General features: G+C 46.4%; 1 protein-coding gene across 1 annotated transcript in view; it reads right to left on the bottom strand.

Annotated features, from left to right (window-relative positions):
* The window catches only part of p2rx1 (purinergic receptor P2X, ligand-gated ion channel, 1), a 99,069-nt gene that overhangs the window by 42,065 nt on the left and 30,273 nt on the right, over positions 1-26,731 (bottom strand). Inside the window, exons 2-3 of the mRNA XM_084320176.1 lie at positions 10,488-10,632; positions 2,457-2,528 (exon numbers count right to left, since the gene is read on the bottom strand). Coding sequence (XP_084176302.1) covers positions 2,457-2,528; positions 10,488-10,632 — 217 coding nt within the window. The remainder of the gene's footprint in view (positions 1-2,456; positions 2,529-10,487; positions 10,633-26,731) is intronic.

Below are 26,731 nucleotides of genomic sequence, written 5' to 3'. Positions count from 1 at the left end.
TTTGATCCACTAATGAAGTAGACGGGGTAGGGATGGGTACCTTCACATTTGAACCGATACCGGTACCGGTACCTGTGAATCGATACCGGTACCCAACGGTACCTTTTTTCGGTACTTAAGAAATTAAATTTACGTAAAAAAAGTCAGTCGTAAAAAAAAAAATCCAAACTTCAAATAACTACAATTTCGACAGTTTTCGGCTTGTCATTGCTCCGACTGCTTTGTTGTTGAATCAAGTCAAATCCTAGGTAAGCATATATTGTGCGTGTGAACGTTGACATGAAAAAAAAAGTAAACAAAAAAAAAAAAAAAAATGTATTAATACAAATATTTTTTTTTTTTTTTTTTTGGTTTCTCACTTGATTCGATACTCGGTAGTACCGACGTGTTTCGGTTCAGTACCTCAAAAGTACCGAATTCGGTACCCATCCCTAAGACGGGGTGACGTGCTTCTGTCCTCCACGTCTCGAGCTGTCAGCGGTTTAGCTACATCTATTTTGAGCGCTGTCCCCCCCACTCATGCTGGCTTTGCCAAATGTATTTTGTTTTAGTGTTGATGGAAATATCTTCCAACTGGATGTGACAGAGAGAGGGGGAATGAAGAAAAAAAATAGATAGGTTATTGAATAATATAACAGTAGCCTACGGCCCTGTGGCACTTCCTTCCCAGCTAGCAAACGGACCCGGAAACAAACAACATAAATTTTTTTTAAACACCAGTTGTCAACATCAATTCAATGTTGATTAAAAATTGCATTTTCAAATGAACCAAACAATGATTTTGATGCAATTTCAACATTGAATCAATGTAAATTTGCTTTAACAAGGAGGACACACACTGTCACCGGTGCAAACCGTGAGGAGAGACTCTTTACATAATGAGTCAAAGTGTCATGTTTGTGAACCGCCACTAGGGGCAGAGTAGAGTGGCTAACTGTTGGTGAATGTGTGACTGTGTGAGTGACATTCCTGGACTATGCAATGCTTCGCATTAAAAATATAGTAATTAGTTACTGTTTGTTTATAAACAAATACAGGACCTTTTGTCACTTAATACCTCTTTAAAATGAACAGGGCCCTATTTGAGCCTTTTCCTGTGTTTTGCATTGTTTTTACAGAATGAGGGGTTGACCCAACACTGAGAATGTTTTTAATATGTGCATTGTGCCTCTTCTGCAGTTCATCTGTGGCAAGAAGAGGCGTTTCGAGGGACAATGTCACTGTCCGTGGTGCTGAACTGGACAATGGAGAGGCAACCCAAGTCTCATTTCTCTCTCTCTCTCTCTCTCTCTCTCTCTCTCTCTCTCTCTCTCTCTCTCTCTCTCTCTCGAACATTCACTTGTACAAAAACAAAGACTGAAGCTGATATCTGTCTAACGGAGAGAACGCTATTCTTCTATTCTAATTAGGAAAATGTATTCAAATATCTATCATAGAATTGTTATATATAACTGGGTTTTATCTTCCTCTAATTTAACTTGGAATGACTCATCTGAATTATATAGTGCACCATCATAGCATAATACTGATATCATAAAACAATGACCCTATAGGTGTTTTTAGATACAGAATAAAACACAAGTTCTGACCATATTTAAGACCTTTAAAGTCTGGAGAACAAACCACAAGGAAGATAAGGAGAATTTCGGGGGGCGTGGCAGATTTTAGCGGTGGCCACGGGCCACCCTGGGGTACCCCTTTAAAACCAGGCCTGTGTGCCGGCAGGATGGCACAGTGTGGCACTAAACCAAAGGCCTCTTGGTTCCCGCAGTGCAGAGATCAGCCACAGGCATAATGTGTAGTTTGAAGGACCTGTGGTGTAACGTTTCTCCACACCAGCTGATGATGGATCCCTGAAGTAGCCGAGCTACAGTACAGTATGTACAGTTGCTATTAAAAAGTCAGTTTGCAGACCAGAGGTGACGAGAGATAATACCCAGGCATCTAATGCTGGGAATGTTAAGCAGTAGATAATAGCACATGGTTGTGTGTGTGTGTGTGTGTGTGCGCGTGTGTGTGTGTGTGTGTGTGTGTTTTGTATGAGTTTTGTGTTTGCGTGGGTTTGCGGTGTATGCTTATGTAAAGGGACCAGGACATTGTTAAGACGGACATAATACCAAAGTGGACAATAGGAAAGGTTCCCTTTCGTCGTGTCAATAATCTTTGTTGAAACAAGAACGAAGTAAGATACATTTGATTCCTCGAGTCATCGATGCCGCCCTTCAACAGCAGCCCAATTATGGAAGTAGAAAGGAGGGGTGATAAGAGGCGCTTTGTATTTTCTGTTTGACTTTTTATGGAAATACCGTTCCCAACTTTTCTTTTTTCTTTTTTTATTAAAGCGAGAGAGAGAGAGAGAGAGAGAGAGAGAGAGAGAGAGAGAGAGAGAGAGAGAGAGAGAGAGAGAGAGAGAGAGAGAGAGACGTTCAAGAACAGGGAGAATATGTTCCACATACCTCTGGACACTTTCCCATGGCCTGGCCTTCAGTCACGATGTAGTTTGTCATCACCACAAAAGACGAGTCTCCCTGTGGAGTCCGAGAGGAGGAGAAGCACGTTGACAAGTTTCACCTTTAAATCATGTTTAATATTCAATGTCCAAAGTTAGAGGAGGCACGCATTCATTCTGATTTACTATTACATAAAACAGACTCCAGAGATGCTATCGACGTACTGTACCACCAACGATTCAGAGGGAAGTTACGGAAAATGCTCCCATTATCTTCTGCAATGACTTGACTCAGTGGCTTGTGCACTCCGTGACCCTTTTACTATGCTATAATAAAATACACATGTACACGATTTTCTATACAGTAAATTAAGGTACGGTAAGGTAAGGTAAGGTAAGGTAAGGTAAGGTAAGGTAAGGTACACTTAACTTTATTATCTCAAGTAGGGACATTTGAGTGCAAAAGTACAGTAAACAGACAAACAGTCACAGGAACAGATACAAATACAAATATACAACATGCAGTCCCCTATATGCAGTCTCCTAACATAGTATTAAAAACACACAGAAATATATTGCACCGTACCGATTACCATTGCACAAGGATTACCATTGCACAAGGATTACCATTGCACAAGGATTACCATTGCACAAGGATTACCATTGCACAAGGATTACCATTGCACAAGGATTACCATTGCACAAGGATTACCATTGCACAAGGATTACCATTGCACAAGGATTACCATTGCACAAGGATTACCATTGCACACAGCCTTAGACAACCTACTGTTAGATCCTATGGTGTTGTTATGTCTGATTGCTGAGGGAACTAAAGACTGTCAGTATCCCACCCCGACTTGAGGCCCGCCGGGGTGTAAAAAGTACCCAGAAATTATACTTAAGTGAAAGTATGGGTACCGTCTCAAAATGGTACTCAAGTATCTGGCTAAAAACACACTTGAGTAAAAGTTAAAAAGTTTCTACTTTTAAATGTACACTAAAAAGTAAAAACGTTTTTTCTATTCTTCTGATAGCAGGTGTTTAATCAAAGATCCCCGCTTTCTAGTCTTGCACAAGGACCAATCAGCATGGGTATGGGCGGGTTCATTTTCCATTGACAGGGATTTGATTGGCTGTTTTTAAATAAAGAGCGGCCGCAGGATTAATAACGTTAATGTTAGTTCGGCCAGAGAAACAAATATACAAATTAAAATGGTTGGACCTGCAAGATTTGTACTTTGTACTTTGTAGGTCTGCATTTTAAATGTAAGGAGTAAAAAGTATGTTTTTTTTCCTCTGAAATGTAATTGAGTAAAAGTACAAGTATACAAACCTAATAATACTCGAGTAAAGTACAAATCCCCAAAAACACTACTTAAGTATTGTAACAAAGTACAATTACTCAAGTACTTTACACCCCTGCTTGAGGGAGACAAATAAGGACAAAATACATACAAATGATAACACTGGGGTGGGGGGGATGGGAGTGGGGGAGGAAATGTCTTTTGTGGTGTCTCTTGTGTAATAGTATAAGTAGTTTTTTATGTTATGTTCTGTGTTTATTATTTTTGTTACTGCTAATGCCATTGTTGTTATTATTATTGTGATGGTATTGTGAGGTATTGTTATTGTTACTGTATTGTGTTTATCTTGTTTTGTGTATAAAAAGAAATACAAATATTTGATCCAAAAAAGAAATACATACATACATACCGCCTTTGCCATCACAGCCCCTGAACTGTGGAACAGCATCCCCACCTCCATTAGGCTCGCCCCCTCGATAGATGCCTTCAAATCGAGGCTCAAAACCCACTTCTACCTACTAGCCTTTCCCGTTCACTGACTCATGCCCTGTTTTCCTATGTGTTTGCCTGTGTGCCCTCCCATAAAACGGAGTGTGATTCTCTTGTCATTATGTATCTATGTGTATCTACCCTCTGTACAGCACTTTGGTTGACACGCGTCATGTGAAATGTGCTATATAAATAAATCTGATTGATACAAATGCAAACACCCACTCTCACTCTTTGGAAGCAGTGCTATATATATATATATATATACATACCTACATACATACATACATACCTACAGGCACATGCATACATACACATACATACATAATCAGTAATCACAATTCTTAATACATTCATGGACTTCTGAAGCCTAATTTGTAATTAATCTTCTATACTAATTAAGGCTGGCTGCCAGCTATGCAGGAATTGGTCCAATCTTTTTTTAGTTATGTATGACAACCTTTCAAGTGGAATTCAATTCAGGAACTTTTCAAACCAAAGTGAAACATCAGGAGATTTATCACCAATCCATCTTTGAAGAATACATAACCTTGGGCGGCTGGGTGGCGTAGCGGAGATTGCGCTTGTCACCAATGCAAGAGACTCCGGTCTCGAATCCCGGTGTCAGCATTGCCTCCGGCTTGGGCCAGTTGTCATACTATCTCAATTGGCAGAGGTAGCGGGTGGAAAGTCGATGGGTGGGGATTGGACGTTGTGGACAGCGACTCCTACAGGTCGGTTGGGTGACGCCTGTACAGCAGAGACAGGAAGTATCGGGGGCAGCGTGAGCCTCCCATGCGTTACTCCTCGCCACTGAGAGTCCGCGCTGGCAGGTGAAAAGACGTGACAGGCTGCCTCCTCGTGTACCGGAGGGGACACGTGATGCAAGGCTTCTATCCTCACTACAGCCGACCAGTGGGAGGCATGGTCTAGCAACGTTCAAGACAGGGGAGGGGAGAATTGGCAATACGAAATTGGGATGGGAGAAAATTTTAAAAAAATAAGGAGAAAAAGTGGATAAAAAAAAAGAATACATAACCTTACAGCATAATATGTGTATATACTTAACAGCCTGCTTTGCTGTATCATCTAATACTAAAATACAGACATGTGGGTTTAATGTTGACATAAATCCGAGCATGCCGTACATTTTCACTGCCGCACTACCAAACGGTTAACCCTTTCACTGCGACAATACACAGAAGGTTAACCCTTTCACTGCGACAATACACAGAAGGTTAACCCTTTCCCTGCGACAATACACAGAAGGTTAACCCTTTCACTGCCACACGACAGCCGGTTAACCCTTTCACTGCCACACAACAGAAGGTTAACCCTTTACTATCACACAACCGACGGCGACCGTAAAGGGTTAACCTTCTGTCGTGTGGCAGTGGAAGGGTTAAATTGCGTTTCACGATAAATAACTTGAACAACTTGTCTTTTTTGCATTTATTAATAAAATTGTTTCCCATTCGTCTTCACTTATCGTGGTCCCAAGATCCATGTCACTGGAACTCTTACTGGTGTTGGCATTAGTCTTCTCCCAGTTTACAATTCCCCCATACAAGTAACTTCCGTACTTCATCGAAAAGCAACACCGTTTTATTTTGCACATAATCTCACACATATCCCTAAACTATTTTGCACACATTTGTTTAGTTTGACAGTTATTGAGAGTTAATGAGTTGGAATATCCTCCTGTGATGTCATCAGAGGACACTCAATCAATCAATCAATCAATCAATCAATCAATCAATCAATCAGATGTATTTATATAGCACATTTAGACATGACCCTTGTCAACCAAAGTGCTTCACATAGCTGTTCACAACACACTGAATCCATGTGTTGTTGTGTTAATTACAGCTCAATGAATAGAAATAGAGATAAGGATTACAATAGGGATGAATAGAGATATTCAAACTCATTAACTCTCAAAACAGTTTAGAGCCTTCAGCCTTGGGATAAGCTTGAGATTATGGGCAAAATAAATCGGCATTGTTTTTAAGTGCCCCTTTAACCCTTTCACTACCACACTACCAAAATGGTTAACCCTTTCACTATCACACTACAGACGGTTAACCGTCTGTAGTGTGGTAGTGAAAGGTTAACCTTCTGTAGTGGTGGTAGTGAAAGGGTTAAAGGCACTTAACATTTTGGAAGATGTCACTTTGAAACAGAACACTGGGTCCTCTCAGTCTCCTGCCCTGCGGTCACGCTGACCATGAGAGCTCCCATCACACGGGCCGTATATAGAGCAGGGGAGAATGTTGTGGTAATAACACTGTGCCCTGGAGAGCTTCCCCCATTAATGATATTACACTGAATGGCTGTGTCCTCACAGCACTGTCACTGACCAACACCTTGATGCTTTTACTGCACTGTATTAAGTCTTATTAAGTCTTATTAAGTATTAAACACCAGTCAATCAATCAATCAATCAGATGTATTTATATAGCACATTTCACATGACGCGTGTCAACCAAAGTGCTGTACAGAGGGTAGATACACATAGATACATATTGACAACAATAACACTCCGTTTTATGGGAGGGCACACAGGCAAGCACACAGGAAAACAGGGCATGAGTCAGTGAACGGGAAAGGCTAGTAGGTAGAAGTGGGTTTTGAGCCTCGATTTGAAGGCATCTATCGAGGGGGCGAGCCTAATGGAGGTGGGGATGCTGTTCCACAGTTCAGGGGCTGCGACAGCAAAGGCACGGCCCCCCCTGAGCTTGAGGTTAGACCTCCGGACTGTCAGGAGCCTCTGATCGGCTGACCTGAGGGACCTGGTGTTGGAATAGGGGGATAGGAGGTCTGAGATGTAGGAGGGGGGGGGGTGACCATTAAGGGCTTTAAAAACAAACAGGAGAACCTTAAAATCTATCCTGTAGAGTACTGGGAGCCAATGAAGGGAGGCAAGGACAGGGGTGATGTGGTCTCTGTGAATGTAATAAAATCTGGTCGCACTTAACTTGAACTGATAATACAATGACTGTCTGTAGAACGTGGAACACTTTTATATATACCTATTTATACACCTGCATATTAACCCATATAACTCTGTATGCATGTACAATAATACGGTATATAAACCATATACATATATTTATATTTACCGTATATATATATATTTATACATATATGTCTGTATATACCTGCATCTGATCCTGTTTATGTACAGATACTATAGCTATATCTATATCTGTATATACTCTTACCATTTTATATCCAATTTAATCACCTGTACATTGTATATTACTATTGCACTTTACTGTTACATTTGCACTCTGATTGGATGTCAAGCTTCTTTTCATTGTCTACTTGTGTTGTATAATGACAATACATTTGAATCTAATCGCATGTAAAAACGTACAGTAGAGCTAGATGGCAGGGACTCTGTGGTGAGGATGATAACAAACACCTGTCAAAAGGACAGCCCTGGTGTCACAATAAGTCCTCAGAGTATCCATTACAGCATCGTACTGATGAGACTGTTCCAAAACAACCATCGAGGTGACAAAGCCGTTGTGAAAGACAACGGTCCACTCCCTTACCTCAAACAGTGCTGTCTTCTTTGTGTCTTCTTTATGCCTCTGCCCCAGTCAACAAGACATTTTAAGCAAACAAGGTTTGTTTGCACCGAGTTTACAGTTTGGCAGGTTGTTTGCCTACCGGCATGGAGGATACACACAATAGGCTATCTCATGGGGATGAGGTGTTTTTTGTTAAACCCACAGGCTACTTCTGCTGTATCAATATTGTCAATATTATTGACAAGGATACCATAAGTTGCCAAGGATCTAGGGCTAAGTGTCTTTATTTTTGTATGTTTTTATGCCTTTTTTTTTTTTTTTGCCTATGTTTTTAAAGCCTTACGTTCATTATGAATTGAAAATGGGGGACCCTGATGTAAACAAGACGAAAGTCTTTCTCTGGTCTGCATCCCCTTAACAATTGTGTGTATTGAGTTGTACTGTACTGTACCCATTCTGCAATCTGTTAATTAAAGTTTTCAATCAATCAATCAATCAATCAATCAATCAATCAATCAATCAATCAATCAATTCAATCAATCAGTCTTTACCAGTGGTGGAAGAAGTACACAGTTCCTTCACTTAAGTAAAAGTAGAAATACCCAGATAAATCAGTATTCTGGTCAAAGTAAAAGTCCTCCATTAAAATTATACTTGAGTAAAAGTAGAGAAGTTTTTGCTATTGAATGTACTTAAGTATTTAAAGTAAAAGTGTGTATCCCAGTGCTTGGGAGCATTCAAACATCAACCCATTGACCTAAAGGTTATGTTTTAGTGGTGTGTGGTCCAGTTATGCTGCTCTGATTATGTCCTCTGTGAAACTATATCATCTTCATACATTCTTGCCATGTTTTTCTATGCAAAATCTTTTTCTTCAAAGTAACTAGTAACTGATGGGTTCAGATAAATGTAGTGGAGTAAAAAGTACAATATCTTCTTTGAAATGTAGTGGAGTAAAAGTACAAAGTTCCCTAAAAATTTAAATACTCACGTAAAGTACAAGTAGCTCGAAATTGTCTGACTACTTGAGTAAAAAATACTTAGTTACTTTCCCCCACTGGTCTTCATTCACCTTCAGTAATTATCAATCTGTGTAAATATAATATAAAACTAATATCAGACTTCTCTGTATTGGTGTGACCCAGCATGTACTTACAGGGGTGTAGCAAGCCATTCTGGGCCCTGGGCTCACCCTGTGTCTCTGGGTCCCCTCCCCTCTCCATCTGTGACTCGCACAGTGCATGTGCATGCATCTTCATACAATCTAACCATCTGTAGTGTGGTAGTGAAAGGGTTAACCTTCTGTAGTGTAGTAGTGAAAGGGTTAACCTTCTGTGGAACGCCCTACCCAAAGCTGTAAAGGAATGTGAATCACTACCCACCTTCAAAAACACTCTCAAAAAACACCTACGTGAGACTGCAATTCGAAACTGGCCCCTACAAATGTCCTAACCTAGTTGTACAGTAAATGACCAAGTAAGGCTTTGTCAATATTCCAATGTACAGTGTAAAATGTGTGTGTGTCCCCTTCCCAACCCCCCCCCCCCCCCCCCCCCCCCCCCCCACCTCCAATGTACAGCCCTCACCCAACCCACCCAACCCCACCCCACCCAACCAACCTCCTCCAATGTACAGTTTCTATGCCAAATGTATAGACACTCCTTTTCTGGACACTTTTGTATCACAAACAGTACTGTATTTGCAAATCTGATATGTCATAAATGTATAGATGTAGCAGTACTGTCTATCTGTATGTCATGTATGTCATATATGTTATGATGAATTGAAAATGGGGGACCCTGATGTAAACAAGACGAAAGTCTTTCTCTGGTCTGCATCCCCTTAACAATTGTATGTATTGAGCCGTACTGTATTGTACCCATTCTGCAATCTGTTAATAAACTTTTCAATCAATCAATCAATGTTGTCATTTAGCTGGATAAAAGCGTCAGCTAAATGACAAAATGTAAATGTGAATGAACCTTTAAAACAAACATTTGAGTGAAGGCACAGAGTTTCCAATAATGGTGACTGTACTGTTCCCATGTGCAAGAGTTCGTTTGGACAGTCTGTCTTCTCAGTTAACGGGGCAAACTTATCGGACTCTCTGCCTACTGGCTTAAAACTGGAGTCCAATGCCAATGTCTTCAGCAGAGACCTCAAGGTATGGCTGAAATCAAAGCAGCAGTGCTCACATGTGTAGACGCCGTTTTGTTGTTTTGATCATGGACTCTTGCTCTGGAAAATATTTGTTCTGATTTGTGATTTTAATTCTGTATTTTACTCATAATTTTATTATATCTTTTAGAAAAGCCTCAATGGACTAGTGTTGAAAACGAGCACTTGTGCTATAAACACGCAAAACAACGCATCTGGTCTGTCCACTGTGGCTGGTCCAATGTAGCATGTGGTGTCCATTTTAAATAAAAGTTTTCATTCATTCATACATACATCTGTGATTACTCACTGGGAGAAAGAGTGTGAATAAAGCACAGCACGTTGTCATGGTCTGACCGGTGACTAACTAAGCTCCCAGAGAGTCTAAAGCTCAAAGCGTTGTTGACCTTGTGCTCGACGGTACGATCTGACTCAGCGTGACGTTCATTCACTCTGACACGTCTGTTGCATAAAGTCCACATTAATTAGTTGTCGGCGTCTGACTGACCCATGGGATCCACACGGCAGCCCCTCCCCCCCACTGACCTGTTCGGGGAAGACATAGTCGGCCACGTCCCAGACACGCTCCACTCCGTCCACGTTGGTGTAGCCCACGCCTTTCATCTTGGTCAGGGTGGAGCCCACCGCTGTGTCCGTGGACTGGTAGCCCTTCTCGTAGATGAACACCCACCTGCACGCGGATGGAAGGCAGCGAGGGTTAAACATGAGTATGGTTTACTCTTAAAAATGATGCGTTGATGTAACACAAGACGCATTGTCTCCCTATAGCTAAACACACACATGGGTGTGTTAAAGAACAACACAATGTACTGTACTGTATGTTAAAAGCAACACAGATTTGAGCCGGCTTGGGTCATTCTAAATGTACAGTATGCATGTGTTTGCACATTCGGTACTATCTAGTGAAGGAAATCGATGATTTGCATTTGGTTTATAACCTATATAGATAGGAGTTTTAAGAGGATAATATCATCATCATCATCATCATCATCATCATCATCATCATCATCACCATCATTATCATGGATGTGTGTCTCCAGCCAAAACTGTGCAGACAGAGGGCCGCTATCAGCTGGGTGGAACAGAGAGAACTAGGGGGGATAATATCAACAATTGAGCGGTTGCTATAGTGATCTGGGTCAAATAGCTGTGGTCAAAGACAGCATGTCACACGTCACATAGTAACGAGGAGAGCGGGCCCTCGTTGCTATGGCGAAGATAATATAACAGGAGTTTTCTTCCGGGTAAGGGGAGACTGAAACGAACCACACCGAAGAGCGCACACGTTGATCAGAGACTTTCATCCCTCTCCACCCTCGCTGGGTGGGGGAGGGGAGTGACACATCATCATCACTAGCTTCGGCTAGCAGATAATAGTTGTTGGCTACGACAAGGCCGCGACGACCACCGAGCGGGGTAACAGGAGATCATTCGAATAATGAATTTAGTGTTCCATCAAAGACTTTTCAAGGACAATACGAGATGGGTAACATCTGAGGCTTTTGTTTATGTAATAAACAACAGGTTCCAAGAAAGGTAACATGTCTGACGGTGTGAATTATTATGATTACGGATTGCATTAAAGGGGAATGACAAAGATTGTACAGCCAGTATGAGAAGACGTCGGAGAAAATAAACACAACGCAGAACTACACAAGCCAACAGATGAAGAGGTGATACTGGCTGATTGATCGAAATCTAACACTAGTTACAACTGGAACAGTGGCTCAGGAGGTAGAGTGGTCGTCTGGTAATCACAAGGTTCTCGGTTTGATTCCAGCTCCTCCCGGGCAGCGTGTCGAAGTGTGCTTTAGCAAGACACTTAACCCCTAACTGCTCCTGATTAGCAGGTTGGCACCTCGCATGGTTGCCTCTGCCATCGGTGTGTGTGAATGTGTGAGTGAATGGGTGAATGTGAGGCATAAGTTGTTCAGCGCTTTGGATAAAAGTGCTATATGAATGCAGTCCATCCATTTACCAAATTATTTGAATTCTAAAATTAAAAAGCAATCATATGACCGGCCCAGCTGTTCTAGTGTTAGATAGTCTACCCCTACATCCCTTCTTATGGTGCTGGGTCGCAAAAATACCTCAAAGGAGACGTAGACTGTGCTCCAGTATCACCACTTCATTAAAGGGGAACAACAGACATATTTTGGTAAAATGTATATTGTTTAGAGAAGGGGTTCTCACACTTTTTTATACCACAACCCCAATTTATTTAGGATTTTCTTTGGCGACCCCACACTTAATGTATCGCGTAATTTCAACGTGGAATTAAGGAATATCAAAATAAAAGCACACGTTGTTGAACTTGATCATGCATATTTATTAGAACATTTTATTACAGCACTATGTTATCAATACACATTTATAAAACAAGGCATATTTAGCCTAAATATGTTGCCAGAACTTTAAAAGAAAAAAATATATACAGTATATATATAGATTTATTTTATTTACTTGCCAATGCGCGACCCCACTGTCACCTACCCACGACCCCACTTTGTTTGAGAACCGCTGGTTTAGGTGATACTACAACATGTACTCACGCCTGTGCATTCATCGAGAATGCGTTTCAAACCCTGTTGGGGAGAGCAGGGCATCTTGCCTGGCAGCACAACGAGGAAATGAATGGAGCTAAATGAAAACTTAAAATACTGATTCAATAACAGGCTGACTACTCTTTTCTGGAAGAGGAAACGCTTGTATAAGCTAGGACAGGTATAACTTCTGAGTTTGGTCGTTTTTCCCTGTCGCCATTGATTTTGTGAGCTTACTCTCTGGAAAGCGTGAACAGTGTAGCCAGAGGGTTGGTTGGTTGGAGTACACAGGCTACACCAGACTAACAGTGCAGGCAGAGGGCTGGTTGGAGTACACAGGCTACATCAGACTAACAGTGCAGGCAGAGGGCTGGTTGGAGGACACAGGCTACACCAGACTAACAGTGCAGGCAGAGGGCTGGTTGGAGTACACAGGCTACACCAGACTAACAGTGCAGGCAGAGGGCTGGTTGGAGGACACAGGCTACACCAGACTAACAGTGCAGGCAGAGGGCTGGTTGGAGTACACAGGCTACACCAGACTAACAGTGCAGGCAGAGGGCTGGTTGGAGCACACAGGCTACATCAGACTAACAGTGCAGGCAGAGGGCTGGTTGGAGGACACAGGCTACACCAGACTAACAGTGCAGGCAGAGGGCTGGTTGGAGGACACAGGCTACTATTATGTTGAGACAATGAACACACGACCGTGTGGTTTCATTACTTTATTCGACTGACTCTTAGGTTACAAACACAGCCCTACCTCGAGCGCTAACCACGCCCGTCTATTAAAGGCACAGTAGCCTACAATGTAACTGCTAGTATGTCACAACCTATACGTAGCATAACAGGACATAACATTTTCCCCCCCCTTCCCTCTTGCAACAGCAATAGAACATTCCAGTCCATGAACAGAAACTGAACACTTCAGTCCACCAACCCGTGGCATTTACCCAGTAACATAGTCCCCATGCCAAGCGGGTGGAGCCCTCACCCTCTGAGGGCGAGCAGGCTGGGGAGCAGGGTCTGGTGGTTGTGGTGGGTTACCTCCCACCCTGGTTGCTTCCAAGCGGGGCTGCCAACTGCGGGTTGCAGCTTGGCTCATGGATGATGCAGGCAGTGTCGGGGCACCCACCTTATGCAGGCGGTTTGAGTGCCAGCGAGAACCATCATCTAGTCTGTAGGTGGCCGGACCCAGTTGACGGGTCACTCGGAGGGGTGCTGACCAGTATGAGCTCAGCTTGTTCTTGCGGTTGGCATGTTTAATCCTGACCCAATCCCCTGCTGACATAGTGGGAGTCTGTACTCTGTGAGAGGCATCATACCTCCGTTTCATCTGAGCCTGTGAGCTTTGGACCTGATCTCTGGCCTTCTCGAGCCCAGGGCTCTCGCATGCAGGGGCCGGTTCAGCTCTCAAGCAGTCTAGTGGTTGTTTCATTTCTCGCCCAATCATGAGCAGAGCCGGAGAGACCCCTGTGGTGGAGTGCTTAGATGCCCGGATGGTCAGGAGAGTTTGGGTGAGTGCAGCGCTGAAGGTTTTCCCCTCCTCCAGGCAGGCTCTGATTCCATTCTTCAGAGATTTGTTTAGGCGTTCAACGCCGCCGTTACTTTCAGGATGGTAGACCGACGTCCTGATGTGCCTGATGGACCTCAGTGACAGGAACTCAGAGAACTCTGCCGAGATGAATTGAGGCCCATTGTCTGTGGTGACGACACTGGGCAGGCCCCAGCGCCCAAACAGCTTGACGAGGTTGTCGGTGATGCTCTGTGTGGTGATGGAGCTGAGTTCGATGGCCTCTGGCCACTTCGAGTGTAGGTCGTGCACGACCATCAGGTAGCGGGCATGTGCCGGGGCCCCATGAAGCTCTCCGCATAGGTCAACCTGAATGTGCTCCCACGGCGCGGACGGCCACGGGGTCGGGGTGAGGGGTGCTGTAGCCGGCTGGCCCGTTTTCCCACTCAGCAGGCAGCAGGTACAGTTGCGCACCAGCTCCTCTACGTCGCCGTCTATGTGAGGCCACCACACTGTGTCTCTGCAGCGTTGTTTCAACTTAACCACCCCCAGGTGGCCGTCGTGCGCCATGTGCAATACCCTGGCCCTCAGCGCCTCTGGTATAATAGCGCGGTGACCGCGGGCGAGGCACACCTCCCCCCAGCAGGAGAGCTCGTCGCGGACTCGGCGGTAGGGGAGCAGTCTGTCCTCCACCGTGGCTGGCCAGCCGTCCTGGATATAGGCACGGAGATTTGTAAATGTCTCATCTTCAGCCGCAGCCTGCTGCAGCTCAGCCAGCGTGACTACTGCGCTGAGCGGTCCATGCAGCATGTGGACCCAGTCCACGTCGTCCTCCTGTTCAGGACTCGCCTCACCCGCCTCTTTTGTCGTAGAGACGGCTCTTGAAAGAAGGTCAGCTACCGTGTTAGAGCGCCCCGGCATAAACTCGAGTCCGAAGTTGTACTGAGCCCACCTCAGTAGCCTCATAGGCTTGTGCCCCGCCCCTCGGGTCGCCAGCAGCGCTGTCAGAGACTGATGATCTGTGCGAATGGTGAACGCCCTGCCATACAGGTAGACATGCCAGCGTTCGCAGGCCCACAGACAGGCGAGGGCCTCCCTTTCCCCCACCGAGTATTTCTGCTCGGCTGGTGTGAGGGCCCGAGAGGCAAAAGCCACTGGACGCTCTACCCCTCCATAAACCTGGGATAGCACGGCGCCGAGCGCCACCCCAGAGGCGTCACAGGTGACCAAGGTGGGCGCGGTCAGGCTGAAATGCGCCAGTGTTGGCGGGGACGTGAGCTGCCGTTTGATGACGCGCACAGCCTCCCGGCAGGCCGGGGTCCAGTCCCACACCGCATCCTTGCGTAACAGCTGGCGCAGAGGGGCCGTCGAGTCAGAATAGTGTGGCATGAACCGGAGGTAGTAGGCAGCCATGCCCAGAAAAGAAGACAGCTTGGACGGCGACTGCGGGTCCGGCAGGGACAGGATTGCTTCGGTGTGGGACATGATCGGGGTGATACCCTCCCTGGAGAGCCTGAACCCCAGGAACTCGACCTCAGTAGCTCCAAATGTACACTTCTCCGCGTTGAGTGTGACCCCGTTTTGCTTGAAGCGCTGGAAGACCTGCTCCAGGCGAGCGTCGTGGAGTGCAGCGGTGGGCGCATGCACCACCACATCATCCAAGTAGATGCTGACCCCCTGGATGCCAGCCAAAATGAGCGACATTATTTTCTGAAAACAGCTTGGGGCTGATGACAGGCCAAAAGCCATGCGCTTGTACCTGAAAACCCCCACATGTGTGACAAACGCTGTGAGGTCCATACTGCCCGGTGCCAGGGGAACCTGCAGGTAGCCGTGACGTAAATCCATTTTACTGAAAATCGTGGAGCCATGGAAATGGCTAGTCAGCTCCTCCGCTGTGGGGAGGGGATACTTGTCAGGGATGATGGCTTTGTTTACGTCTGTCAGATCGACGCATAGACGCAGTCCGCGCCCCCCCCGTTTCTTGGCTATCACCAGGTTGGACACCCAGGGAGAGGCGTTGATCGGTTCTATGACGTCCTCCTTCACCAGATGACGAATCTCCTCCTCCACCGCATCACGGAGGGCCAAGGGAATGCGCCGCAGCGGCTGAATGACGGGTCGGACAGACGTGTCCACCGAGGGCTGGTGCACAAATCCAGTCATACAGCCCAGGCCTTCGAACAGTGTCGGGTGATGGTCAGGCCAGGACGCGGTGACCTGCAGGACGCGTAGACCCCCAGCGTCGGTCAATGTGAAGTCCAGAGCATGAAACAGGTCTAGCCCCATGATGTTAGCCCCTCTCCGTGTGATGTAGAACTCGGTGTCAGGGATGTGTCTCTTTTTGTACTCCACAGGTAGGCAGGCTACCCCTAAAGTGGTGATCGGGGCGTGGCCATACCCCGACAGGGCGTTTGCTGCTGTAGTCAACGGCACGTGACTGAAGAGCCGGTCATAAGTGGACTTATTCAGGAGCGACACTTTAGCCCCTGTGTCCACGAGGAGTGGTATGGAGGCCCCACCCACACGACATGTGCAATGACTGAATGAGGCCTGTGGGCTTTGTACTGTATTGATGGGAACAGCCCCAGACTGTGCGTGATCAGGAGGAGAGCGACACCAGCGCGCAAAATGGTTAACCCTGTTGCAGTTACGGCAGCGCTTGCCTAGAGCAGGGCAGGACAGGTCCCTGGTTGCATGCTTAGGGGAGCCACAGTTACCACAACGCCTTTGTCCATTCTCCCTCTCCCTCGGCGCCCTGTCTGCCACTCTCTGCACATCGAAGTTGTCACCGTCTGCGCCAGCTGCCTCCTGGGCCACGTTCTGAACTCCGGGTGGAGGTGACGTCACAGGCTCATGCACCGCGCGGGAAAACTTGCGCGCCTCAGAGATAGCTGTCTCCAACTGTTTTCCAATCACTACTGCATCAGCTAGTGTCATGGCGTCCGGCTCTAATAACAGTCTCTCCCTCAGTTGAGCACACAATGTTCTTTCAATCAGCTGGTCGACTATGAGTCCATCCTCCAAGTTCCTAAAATCACAATGCTTGGCTAGCTCCCGCAGGGCAGACACATATTGCGAAACAGTCTCACCAGACCTCTGTGCTCTCTGGCGGAACTCAAACCGGTACATCCGACGGCTTCTTCCCGAGCTAAAATGCGACTTCAGAGCCTCGGTAGCAGTAGAGTACTGATCGTCGGCTAATGTAAGCGTAGCATAAATCCGTTGCCCCTCCTGTCCGAGGCAGTGTCGCAGAAGTGCGCACTTCCTAGCTTCTTCCAGATCCTCCAGTCCCAACGCCAATAAATAGTCCTCCAATGACGTTAGCCATCTAACCCATGGAACCGCTGGGTCACCGGGAACAGGTAGAAACGGTGGTGGCGGTGGTAAAACGAAATCAGCCATCCTCGTTCACCAATTATTATGTTGAGACAATGAACACACGACCGTGTGGTTTCATTACTTTATTCGACTGACTCTTAGGTTACAAACACAGCCCTACCTCGAGCGCTAACCACGCCCGTCTATTAAAGGCACAGTAGCCTACAATGTAACTGCTAGTATGTCACAACCTATACGTAGCATAACAGGACATAACAGCTACACCAGACTAACAGTGCAGGCAGAGGGCTGGTTGGAGTACACAGGCTACATCAGACTAACGGTGCAGGCAGAGGGCTGGTTGGAGTACACAGGCTACACCAGACTAACGGTGCAGGCAGAGGGCTGGTTGGAGTACACAGGCTACACCAGACTAACAGTGCAGGCAGAGGGCTGTTGGAGTACACAGGCTACACCAGACTAACAGTGCAGGCAGAGGGCTGGTTGGAGTACACAGGCTACACCAGACTAACAGTGCAGGCAGAGGGCTGTTGGAGTACACAGGCTACACCAGACTAACAGTGCAGGCAGAGGGCTGGTTGGAGTACACAGGCTACATCAGACTAACAGTGCAGGCAGAGGGCTGGTTGGAGTACACAGGCTACACCAGACTAACAGTGCAGGCAGAGGGCTGGTTGGAGTACACAGGCTACATCAGACTAACAGTGCTCTCGTCAATTTCGCCATTTGCTTTTTGTTTACAAGTCATATTCAAAAGTGGGCGGCTGGGTGGCGCAGCGGACATTGCGCTCGTCACCAACGCAAGAGACACCGGGTTTGACTCTGGCTGTCGGCGTTGCCTCCGGCTTGGGCCAGCCGTCATACTAACTCAATTGGCAGAGTCAGCGGGTGGAAGTCGATGGGTGGTAATCTGGACGTTGTGGACAGCGACTCCTTCAGGTCGGTTGGGGGACGCCTGCACCGCAGAGACAGGAAAATGGCGGGGGTAGTGTGAGCCTCCCACACGTTACACCTCGCCAATGAGAGTCCGTGCTGGCAGGTGAAAAGATGTGACAGGCTGCCTCCTCGTGTACCGGAGGGGACACGTGATGCAAGGCTTCTATCCTCCCTACAACCGGTCATTGGGGGGCATATGCGAGCAACGTTCAAGACAGGGGAGGGGAGAATTGGCACAATGGAATTGGGATGGGAGAAAAATAGAAAAAGTGGATAAAAGTCATATTCAGAAGTCATGCTTACCAGTGCTGTGTAGTAGGGTTGAGTGAGAGTAGCAATGGTGATATTGGTCGCAATATTTTGTAATATTAAATCAGGAAATGCACATTGAGAGTAACTGCAGAATGCTTCAAGCCGCAACCGTGCAGTAAAACCAGCCCTGCACGGTAAAACCACAGATGACCTGACTTCCCTTTGGTGGTGAAGCTCACAAAATCAATAGACACTGGTACAACTCATGTAAGATATACACCTGCCCTAGATTAGACGCTTTTCATCTTCCAGAATATGGTATCCTGCCTATTATTGAATATGTATTTTAAGTTTAATTTTAAATTTCACTGTAATTTCACGCTCCATTATTTTCCTTGCTGAGCTGCCTGGCCGAGATTAATATATGCCGGCTCTCTCCCCAAAAGGGTTTGAAGCTCGCTGTGGATGAATTGCACAGGCATGCGTACAATGCAGGCTTTTTTTTTTTCAACATCTTGTTACTACAAATGTCTAAAAAAGTATCCATTCCCCTTTAAAGGCACACATAGACAATGTCTCTGCTGCACAGGGTGTGACTTCATCAGATGTTACCACAGGGAAGCAGAAATCTGTACCCACCCCCCCCGGGCAAGGTCATATCTACTGGTCATGTCAGCGTCCGAGTGCAACCAGCCGACTACACGCTGGTGACACGTGTCATGGCGTATGGGTCATGCGAGGGATGCCAGTTATGCAATCGCAAGTGGTATAGTCCCGTAGGCGTTTTGTCATTTATATTATCATAAGGACAAACTCTGACTGTATCTCACACAAAGACTGTTAACATGATTTAGTAAGTTGCAAATAATAGCAAAACAACTGCCAGTACGGTAATAACAATAATGCGGGTAGCTACTAGCTAAATAGTAATACTGTAATAACAATACTATTTTAGAGAGAGAGAGAGAGAGAGAGAGAGAGAGAGAGAGAGAGAGAGAGAGAGAGAGAGAGAGAGAGAGAGAGAGAGAGAGAGCACATTAATGATATAAATAAGCATTCATGAGCGTGAAATGAGCCCAGTATGTTCCCACAGAGCAATCTAAGAAAGATGTGTATCAGCCTGTAGCAGCCAGAAAGCAGTGTGCTTTTTTTGTTTGAAGGGAGGCAGCTCTCTGATGTCTTAATGGCTTTTCTGAGTTCTGCTAACATCTGTGTTCATTCCATCAAACCACAATTATGACGAAAAACATTCATCATAGCGATCGTGAATTGTCATTTCTGTCAACGGAAATGAATTAGAAGAACTGACAATCAGTTTGCTGAAACCGCTATTTTGCATTTAATTAGAGTCCCCCCACCCCCCCCCCACCCTCCTTAGCAAAGCACAATATACAAGTCAGAAATATTTCCCAGAAATGCACTCTATATGCTAAAGGTGTAAAATTCTAATACTAATGAAAAGTTTCTATTCATTGCCTTGCTGGCGAAATCTATTGAATGTTTCATATCATGTGCTGTTTTGATTTCAGGTTGTAATTACGGAATGTGTTACAGGGATAATCACTTAACGTATTTTGTTTGGCTGGATGAGCTTTGTCAGGTATTTATTTAGCTATTTATTCATTCATCTATTTGTGAATGACATGAGACTCAATAATAGGTTCTGTATGCAAGTGTTATAGAGAGGTGTAGTGGTCACGCCATTGTTGTTTCCGGCCAGTCCACCTCGCTTGAAATTGCAATGTATTTCCAATGGACACATTTTCTAAATCGTCTTGTTTTAAAACAAATAAAGCATGAACATTGGCACGGTGTACCTTTCTGTGTGTATTCATCCACAATCTATAGCTCAACATGAAACAATCGTGAAATAATTACGTATAATTTTATTTCAAACAAAAATGCTTAGACAATAATGTTAGTGATAGAAGGGAACTCATTTTGTGCAAAGATTTAAAGCTTGCCAATGTTCATGAGACAGAATTATTACAATAGCCGATAATACATTTTCCCAATGATAAATCCCTATACGGGTGGAGCGCGGGAAACTAAAGTGACGTCAGACTAGACCTCCCTATAGGAAACTAAAGTGATGTCAGACTACACCTCCCTATAGGAAACTAAAGTGACGTCAGACTACACCTCCCTATAGGAAACTACAGTGACGTCAGACTAGACCTCCCTATAGGAAACTAAAGTGATGTCAGACTACACCTCCCTATAGGAAACTACAGTGACGTCAGACTAGACCTCCCTATAGGAAACTAAAGTGACGTCAGACTACACCTCCCTATAGGAAACTACAGTGATGTCAGACTACACCTCCCTATAGGAAACTAAAGTGACCTCAGACTACGCCTCCCTATAGGAAACTAAAGTGACGTCAGACTACACCTCCCTATAGGAAACTAAAGTGACGTCAGACTAGACCTCCCTATAGGAAACTAAAGTGATGTCAGACTACACCTCCCTATAGGAAACTAAAGTGACGTCAGACTACACCTCCCTATAGGAAACTACAGTGACGTCAGACTAGACCTCCCTATAGGAAACTAAAGTGATGTCAGACTACACCTCCCTATAGGAAACTACAGTGATGTCAGACTACACCTCCCTATAGGAAACTAAAGTGACCTCAGACTACGCCTCCCTATAGGAAACTAAAGTGACGTTAGACTACACCTCCCTATAGGAAACTAAAGTGACGTCAGACTACACCTCCCTATAGGAAACTACAGTGACGTCAGACTACACCTCCCTATAGGAAACTAAAGTGACGTCAGACTACACCTCCTATAGGAAACTAAAGTGACGTCAGACTACGCCTCCCTATAGGAAACTACAGTGACGTCAGACGACACCTCCCTATAGGAAACTAAAGTGACGTCAGACGACACCTCCCTATAGGAAACTAAAGTGACGTCAGACTACACCCCCCTATAGGAAACTAAAGTGACGTCAGACTACACCTCCCTATAGGAAACTAAAGAGACGTCAGACTACACCTCCCTATAGGAAACTAAAGTGACGTCAGACTACACCTCCCTATAGGAAACTAAAGTGACGTCAGACTACACCTCCCTATAGGAAACTAAAGTGACGTCAGACTACACCTCCCTATAGGAAACTAAAGTGACGTCAGACTACACCTGCCTATAGGAAACTAAAGTGATGTCAGACTACACCTCCCTACAGGAAACTAAAGTGACGTCAGACGACACCTCCCTACACACCATCAGAAAGAAAGATAGGATCCTGAAGTATCCTACTGACAGGCAGCATAACAATGTGGTGAACTTCACCTATCAAATCAATGTAAGGAATGCAGATCAACACGTTTTAAAATCAGATTAAGATTAAACTGGACTTTGAAGAAGTATTTATTCATTGCGCACATTGACAATGTCGTCATGCAGTGACACACACATGCAATTATTTATTTATTTTTTGGTCGCTGATGAAATGTTCCTCTCTGCGTTTGAGCCATCCCGTCGTCCTTCCCCCCCAAGGGCAGCCGGGGGCAGACATGGTCTGCGGCGCCCCGGGGACCAATCCAAGTGCTCCTGTTCGTCTTCGTGGGGGACGCGACAGCGTTGGCAATCTGTTCTGCATGTTTTTACCACTTGGGTTTATCGGGAGGGGAAACCCTTGCGAGCACAGAGGGGGAGAACATGCAAACTCCACACAGAAAGGCCTGGGAGATACCGCATCTGGGTACCTGGCAACATGGCAACCTGGTCCCCAAGCGGGAATCGAACCCTGGACCTTCTAGCTGTGAGGCGACAGTGTTAACCACTACAGCACCGTGCTGTGAGGAGACAGTGTTAACCACTACACCACCGTGCTGTGAGGAGACAGTGTTAACCACTACACCACCGTGCTGTGAGGAGACAGTGTTAACCACTACACCACCGTGCTGTGAGGAGACAGTGTTAACCACTACACCACCGTGCTGTGAGGAGACATTGTTAACCACTACACCACCGTGCTGTGAGGAGACAGTGTTAACCACTACACCACCGTGCTTGATTGATTGATTGATTGAAAACTTTATTAACAGATTGCAGAATGGGTACAATACAGTACAGCTCAATACACACAATTGTTAAGGGGATGCAGACCAGAGAAAGACTTTCGTCTTGTTTACATCAGGGTCCCCCATTTTCAATTCATCAGGACATATATGACATACATGACATACAGATAGTCAGTACTGCTACATCTATACATTTATGACATACCAGATTTGCAAATACAGTACTGTTTGTGATACAGAAGGAGTCAGGAAAAGGGAGTATATACATTTGACGTAGAAACTGTACATTGGAGGAGGTTGGGTGGGGGGGGGTTGGGTACACTGGGATATTGACAACCATACTGGGTAATCTACATTGGAGGTGGTTGGGGGGGGGGGGGGCACACTGTATAAACAAGCAAAACTGTACATTGAGGGGGGGGGGGGAGACACTGTACAAACAAACAAAATTGTACATTGGACTATTGACAAAACCATACTAGGTAAATGACTGTACATTGGAGGGGGTTGGGTTAGGATATTTACAGGGGCCAGTGTTGAATTGCAGTCTCCCGTAGGTGTCCCTTGAGAGAGGTTTTGAAAGTGGGTAGTGATCCACATTCCTGTACAGCTTTGGGTAGGGCGTTCCACATTGATGTGGCATAATTGCGAAACGTGTTTAGTCCCTTATTTGAGCCGAATCTGGGTTTAACATGATTTGTGGAGCTCCCTCTGGTGTTGTGATCGTGGTATTCACTGACCTTTGGGAAGTATTTTGACATGTACATGGGTACCTTGGTCGTGTAGTGTATCTTGTAGACCAGGCCCATTGCAAGTTGCTGTACTCTGTCGTCTACTCTAAGCCATCCTAGGTTGTCAAAGTGGGCAGGGGTGAGGTGGGTTAAGGTCAAGCAGTAGTCTGACCAGTTTGTTTTGAGATGTTTGTAATTTTGTTTTTAGCGCCTTTGAGGTGCTTTGGTACCATGAGGTGCAAGCATAGTCGTAGTACCCCTGAATGAGTGCTCCTGCCAGAGTCTTCAGGGTATTCTTGTTTACCAGAGAGGAGATCCGGTACAAGAATCGAGTTCGTTGGTTGACTTTTTTTATTACATTGGATGCCATTTTGTCACAGGAGAGATTAGCCTCTAGGATGGAACCCAGGTAGGTAATTTCATCTTTCCTTGTGACAATATTGTCACCCACTGTAACTGAGAAGCCGTCGGTCTTGCTGAGTTTGTTATTTGAACCGAAGAGAATGGACTCTGTTTTGCCCATGTGTAATGATAGTTTGTTATCAGCGAGCCATATGCAGATTCTGCCTAGTTCCGAGCTGAGGGTTTTTTCAACCTGTAACTTGTTCTTGTCAGAGACCAGCAGGGCTGAGTCGTCCGCAAACAGGAACAAGTTGCAGTCACAAGCTGACGACATGTCATTTGCATAAATTAGGAACAGTAGCGGTCCTAGTATGCTTCCTTGTGGAACACCACAGCTCACTGTGAGGGGGGGGGATAGGGTACCGTTTACCTCCACCATCTGTTCCCTCCCCTCAAGGTAGGATATATTGCATCCAGCTCACTGATAGACTATCAAAACCAATTGCTTTTAGCTTGTCAATCAGAATGGAGTGATTTACCGTGTCAAAGGCCTTTTGTAGGTCCAGCATGACCATGCCGCAGTATTTGCCTGCGTCCACCTCTTGTTTGATGTGGTCATTCAAATAGAGAAGGCATGTGTCAGTGGAGTGGGATGTTCTGAAGCCAGATTGGAATTCGTAGATTAGATTTTTTTCCGCTAGGTACTTTTCGACCTGTCCGTAGACAATTTTTTTTGTGAGGAGACAGTGTTAACCACTACACCACCGTGCTGTGAGGCGACAGTGTTAACCACTACACCACCGTGCTGTGAGGAGACAGTGTTAACCACTACACCACCGTGCTGTGAGGAGACAGTGTTAACGTTAGGTTATGACTATAACCAAGTTCTGTTAGTTAGGGGCGATGCTTGGCTTCGCCTTCTGCACTATCTCGCGTACGTGCACGCGTACTGAATAAACCACAAATGTACCTCTAATACCAGTATTAGTCTGACCACACCCCTCATCAGCTTACCTTCATAAGCAGGTGTGTGGTCACCTGCTCTCCTCCTTCCCAAGCTTTCACCACAAGGTGAGGTCAAGGGCTGCAGCGGCCGTCCGAAGCCAAGCATCGCCCCTAACTAACAGAACTTGGTTATAGTCATAACCTAACGTTCTGTATCGTTAGTGGCTTAGCTTGGCTTCGCCTTCTGCACAAGGGAGGCCAAGCGGAGCCACTTGGCTGACAAATACACCCCGCTGACAGCCCCCCAAAACCATCAGAACAGGGAGGGCCGAGCCCCCCCGACCCCCCCTAATGGAGGGTATCCCCCCTATTAGAGGCTTCACGGGAAGGCGACGGACCCGACCGTGCGAAGAGCTCTCAAGCAACTTAACGCACAGGGTGAGCAGACCGTGGCTTGACCCACGACTACACACACGCACAACCCGCATGCCACCCGGGAACGAACGGAGGAACAACCTCGTTACTGCCCCCAGAATCACGGGGTCAAGGGCAAACCCAACCCCGTGGCAAGGCCGTAGCAGCGGAGCACGAAGGAAGACCCAGACCCACCAAAAGGACTGGACTCCCTGGAATGGGGGCCCGGAGAAGTCCACGATGCCAGCATCAAGACCCCACCAGGTGGGCACGTAGTGCCCCGCCCCCCACATCGCCAGCGTATTCGGACAAAGGCCCCTCAGTTACTGCACCTGGTATTCCCAGGCGGAACCAACCAGGCCAGTAAGCCGAGCGGGCCCCGTCCCCCCAATAGTACACCGCCTGGCACACTGACCCTGCAGAATAGGCAGTCAGCATGGCCGTAAGCACACAAAAAAGGTTAACCAACGGAAGCAGGCAGCGCACCGGGGAAAAACCAGGCAACAGGCTGTTAACCCTAGCCTGGAGACTGCGGACGAGACAGGCGCCAGAGGGGACAGCTGAACACAGCCGCCCCGGCGGAAGGAGCGTAAGCTGGCGGTGTTGCATGACCAAGCCTCCATTTAACAACCCCCACCCAGAGGGGTCGAGGCAGAGAAGGCTGACACGATTGGCAGACGTCATGAACGTGCAGGGGCACCCTCAACCGGTGAACCCGGGAGTTGACACTGCTCCAACACACCAGGGAATCAACCACCTCGGTGTTACCCAATGCGGTGGTTGTTCCTATAACCCCTCAAGAAAAAACTCCAAAACACACCTGCGGGTATACACCGGCTATACCGCAGTACAAGTGTTTCAGTTTCCAAAAAGGGTTAACCCAGGCCTACGGGTCGCAAACATCACTTCGGACCGGGCCTGGCGGTACGGGAAGCACAGGGTCACCAGAGGAGGTCAAAAAACCACCCCCACAAGCCCCTCTTCGCCATGCGTGAGAGAGGAGCGAAAAACAATGGAGAACCAGCCCCTAAGCACACCGTACCTGGTATTCCCCGGCGGTCTCCCAACCAAGTACTAACCAGGACCAACCTGTGTAGCGGCCGAGATCCGACGAGATCGAGCGCGTACAGAATGGCATGGCTGTAAGCCATGACGACAGTGCTGAGTAAAAACATACCCAACCAGGGTCTCCATAGCGCTTAACCCTGTGACACCCAGACCGACCTGGCATTTTTCCCCCTGAAAAAAGCCCAAGTCCCTCAGGGTACCAGAACAGCAGATCTGCATCCCCGGCGGACAACGGGTTCAACTGATCTGGACCAGCGTGACCAGAACCAGTCCCGTGCCCTAACCACGCCGACATGCCCCAGGAAAAGGGCAGATATGCGTGTTGATCTTAACATGAAAAGAAGGCGCCACCCAGACGTCGGGACGAACCGCGCCTGGTGGCCCACCCCAAGGGCGTGAGACCCCACTACATATGTTCAGATCCATCCCGTCATCATCCCCCAGACATGAACGAGGATCCGTCGACAACCCACCCAGGTCATGGGATGTGGTCGCCGGAAGAGGAAAAACCCCCATCTCAGTTGCTTTATAAAAACGCTGTTTCAACCACAAGCAACTAAGGCGTGCCAGTCAATCGCCTGTTTACAGCGAGCTAGCACTATACGTGCGTCGGGACACACCCCCATCAATGAACAGGCTATTTAGAC

Source organism: Notolepis coatsorum (genome assembly GCF_963971535.1).
Source record: "Notolepis coatsorum genome assembly, chromosome: 8".
Lineage (NCBI taxonomy): Eukaryota > Metazoa > Chordata > Actinopteri > Aulopiformes > Paralepididae > Notolepis > Notolepis coatsorum.
The sequence above is the reverse complement of the archived record's forward strand: the minus strand, read 5'-3'. Positions and strand labels throughout refer to the sequence as shown.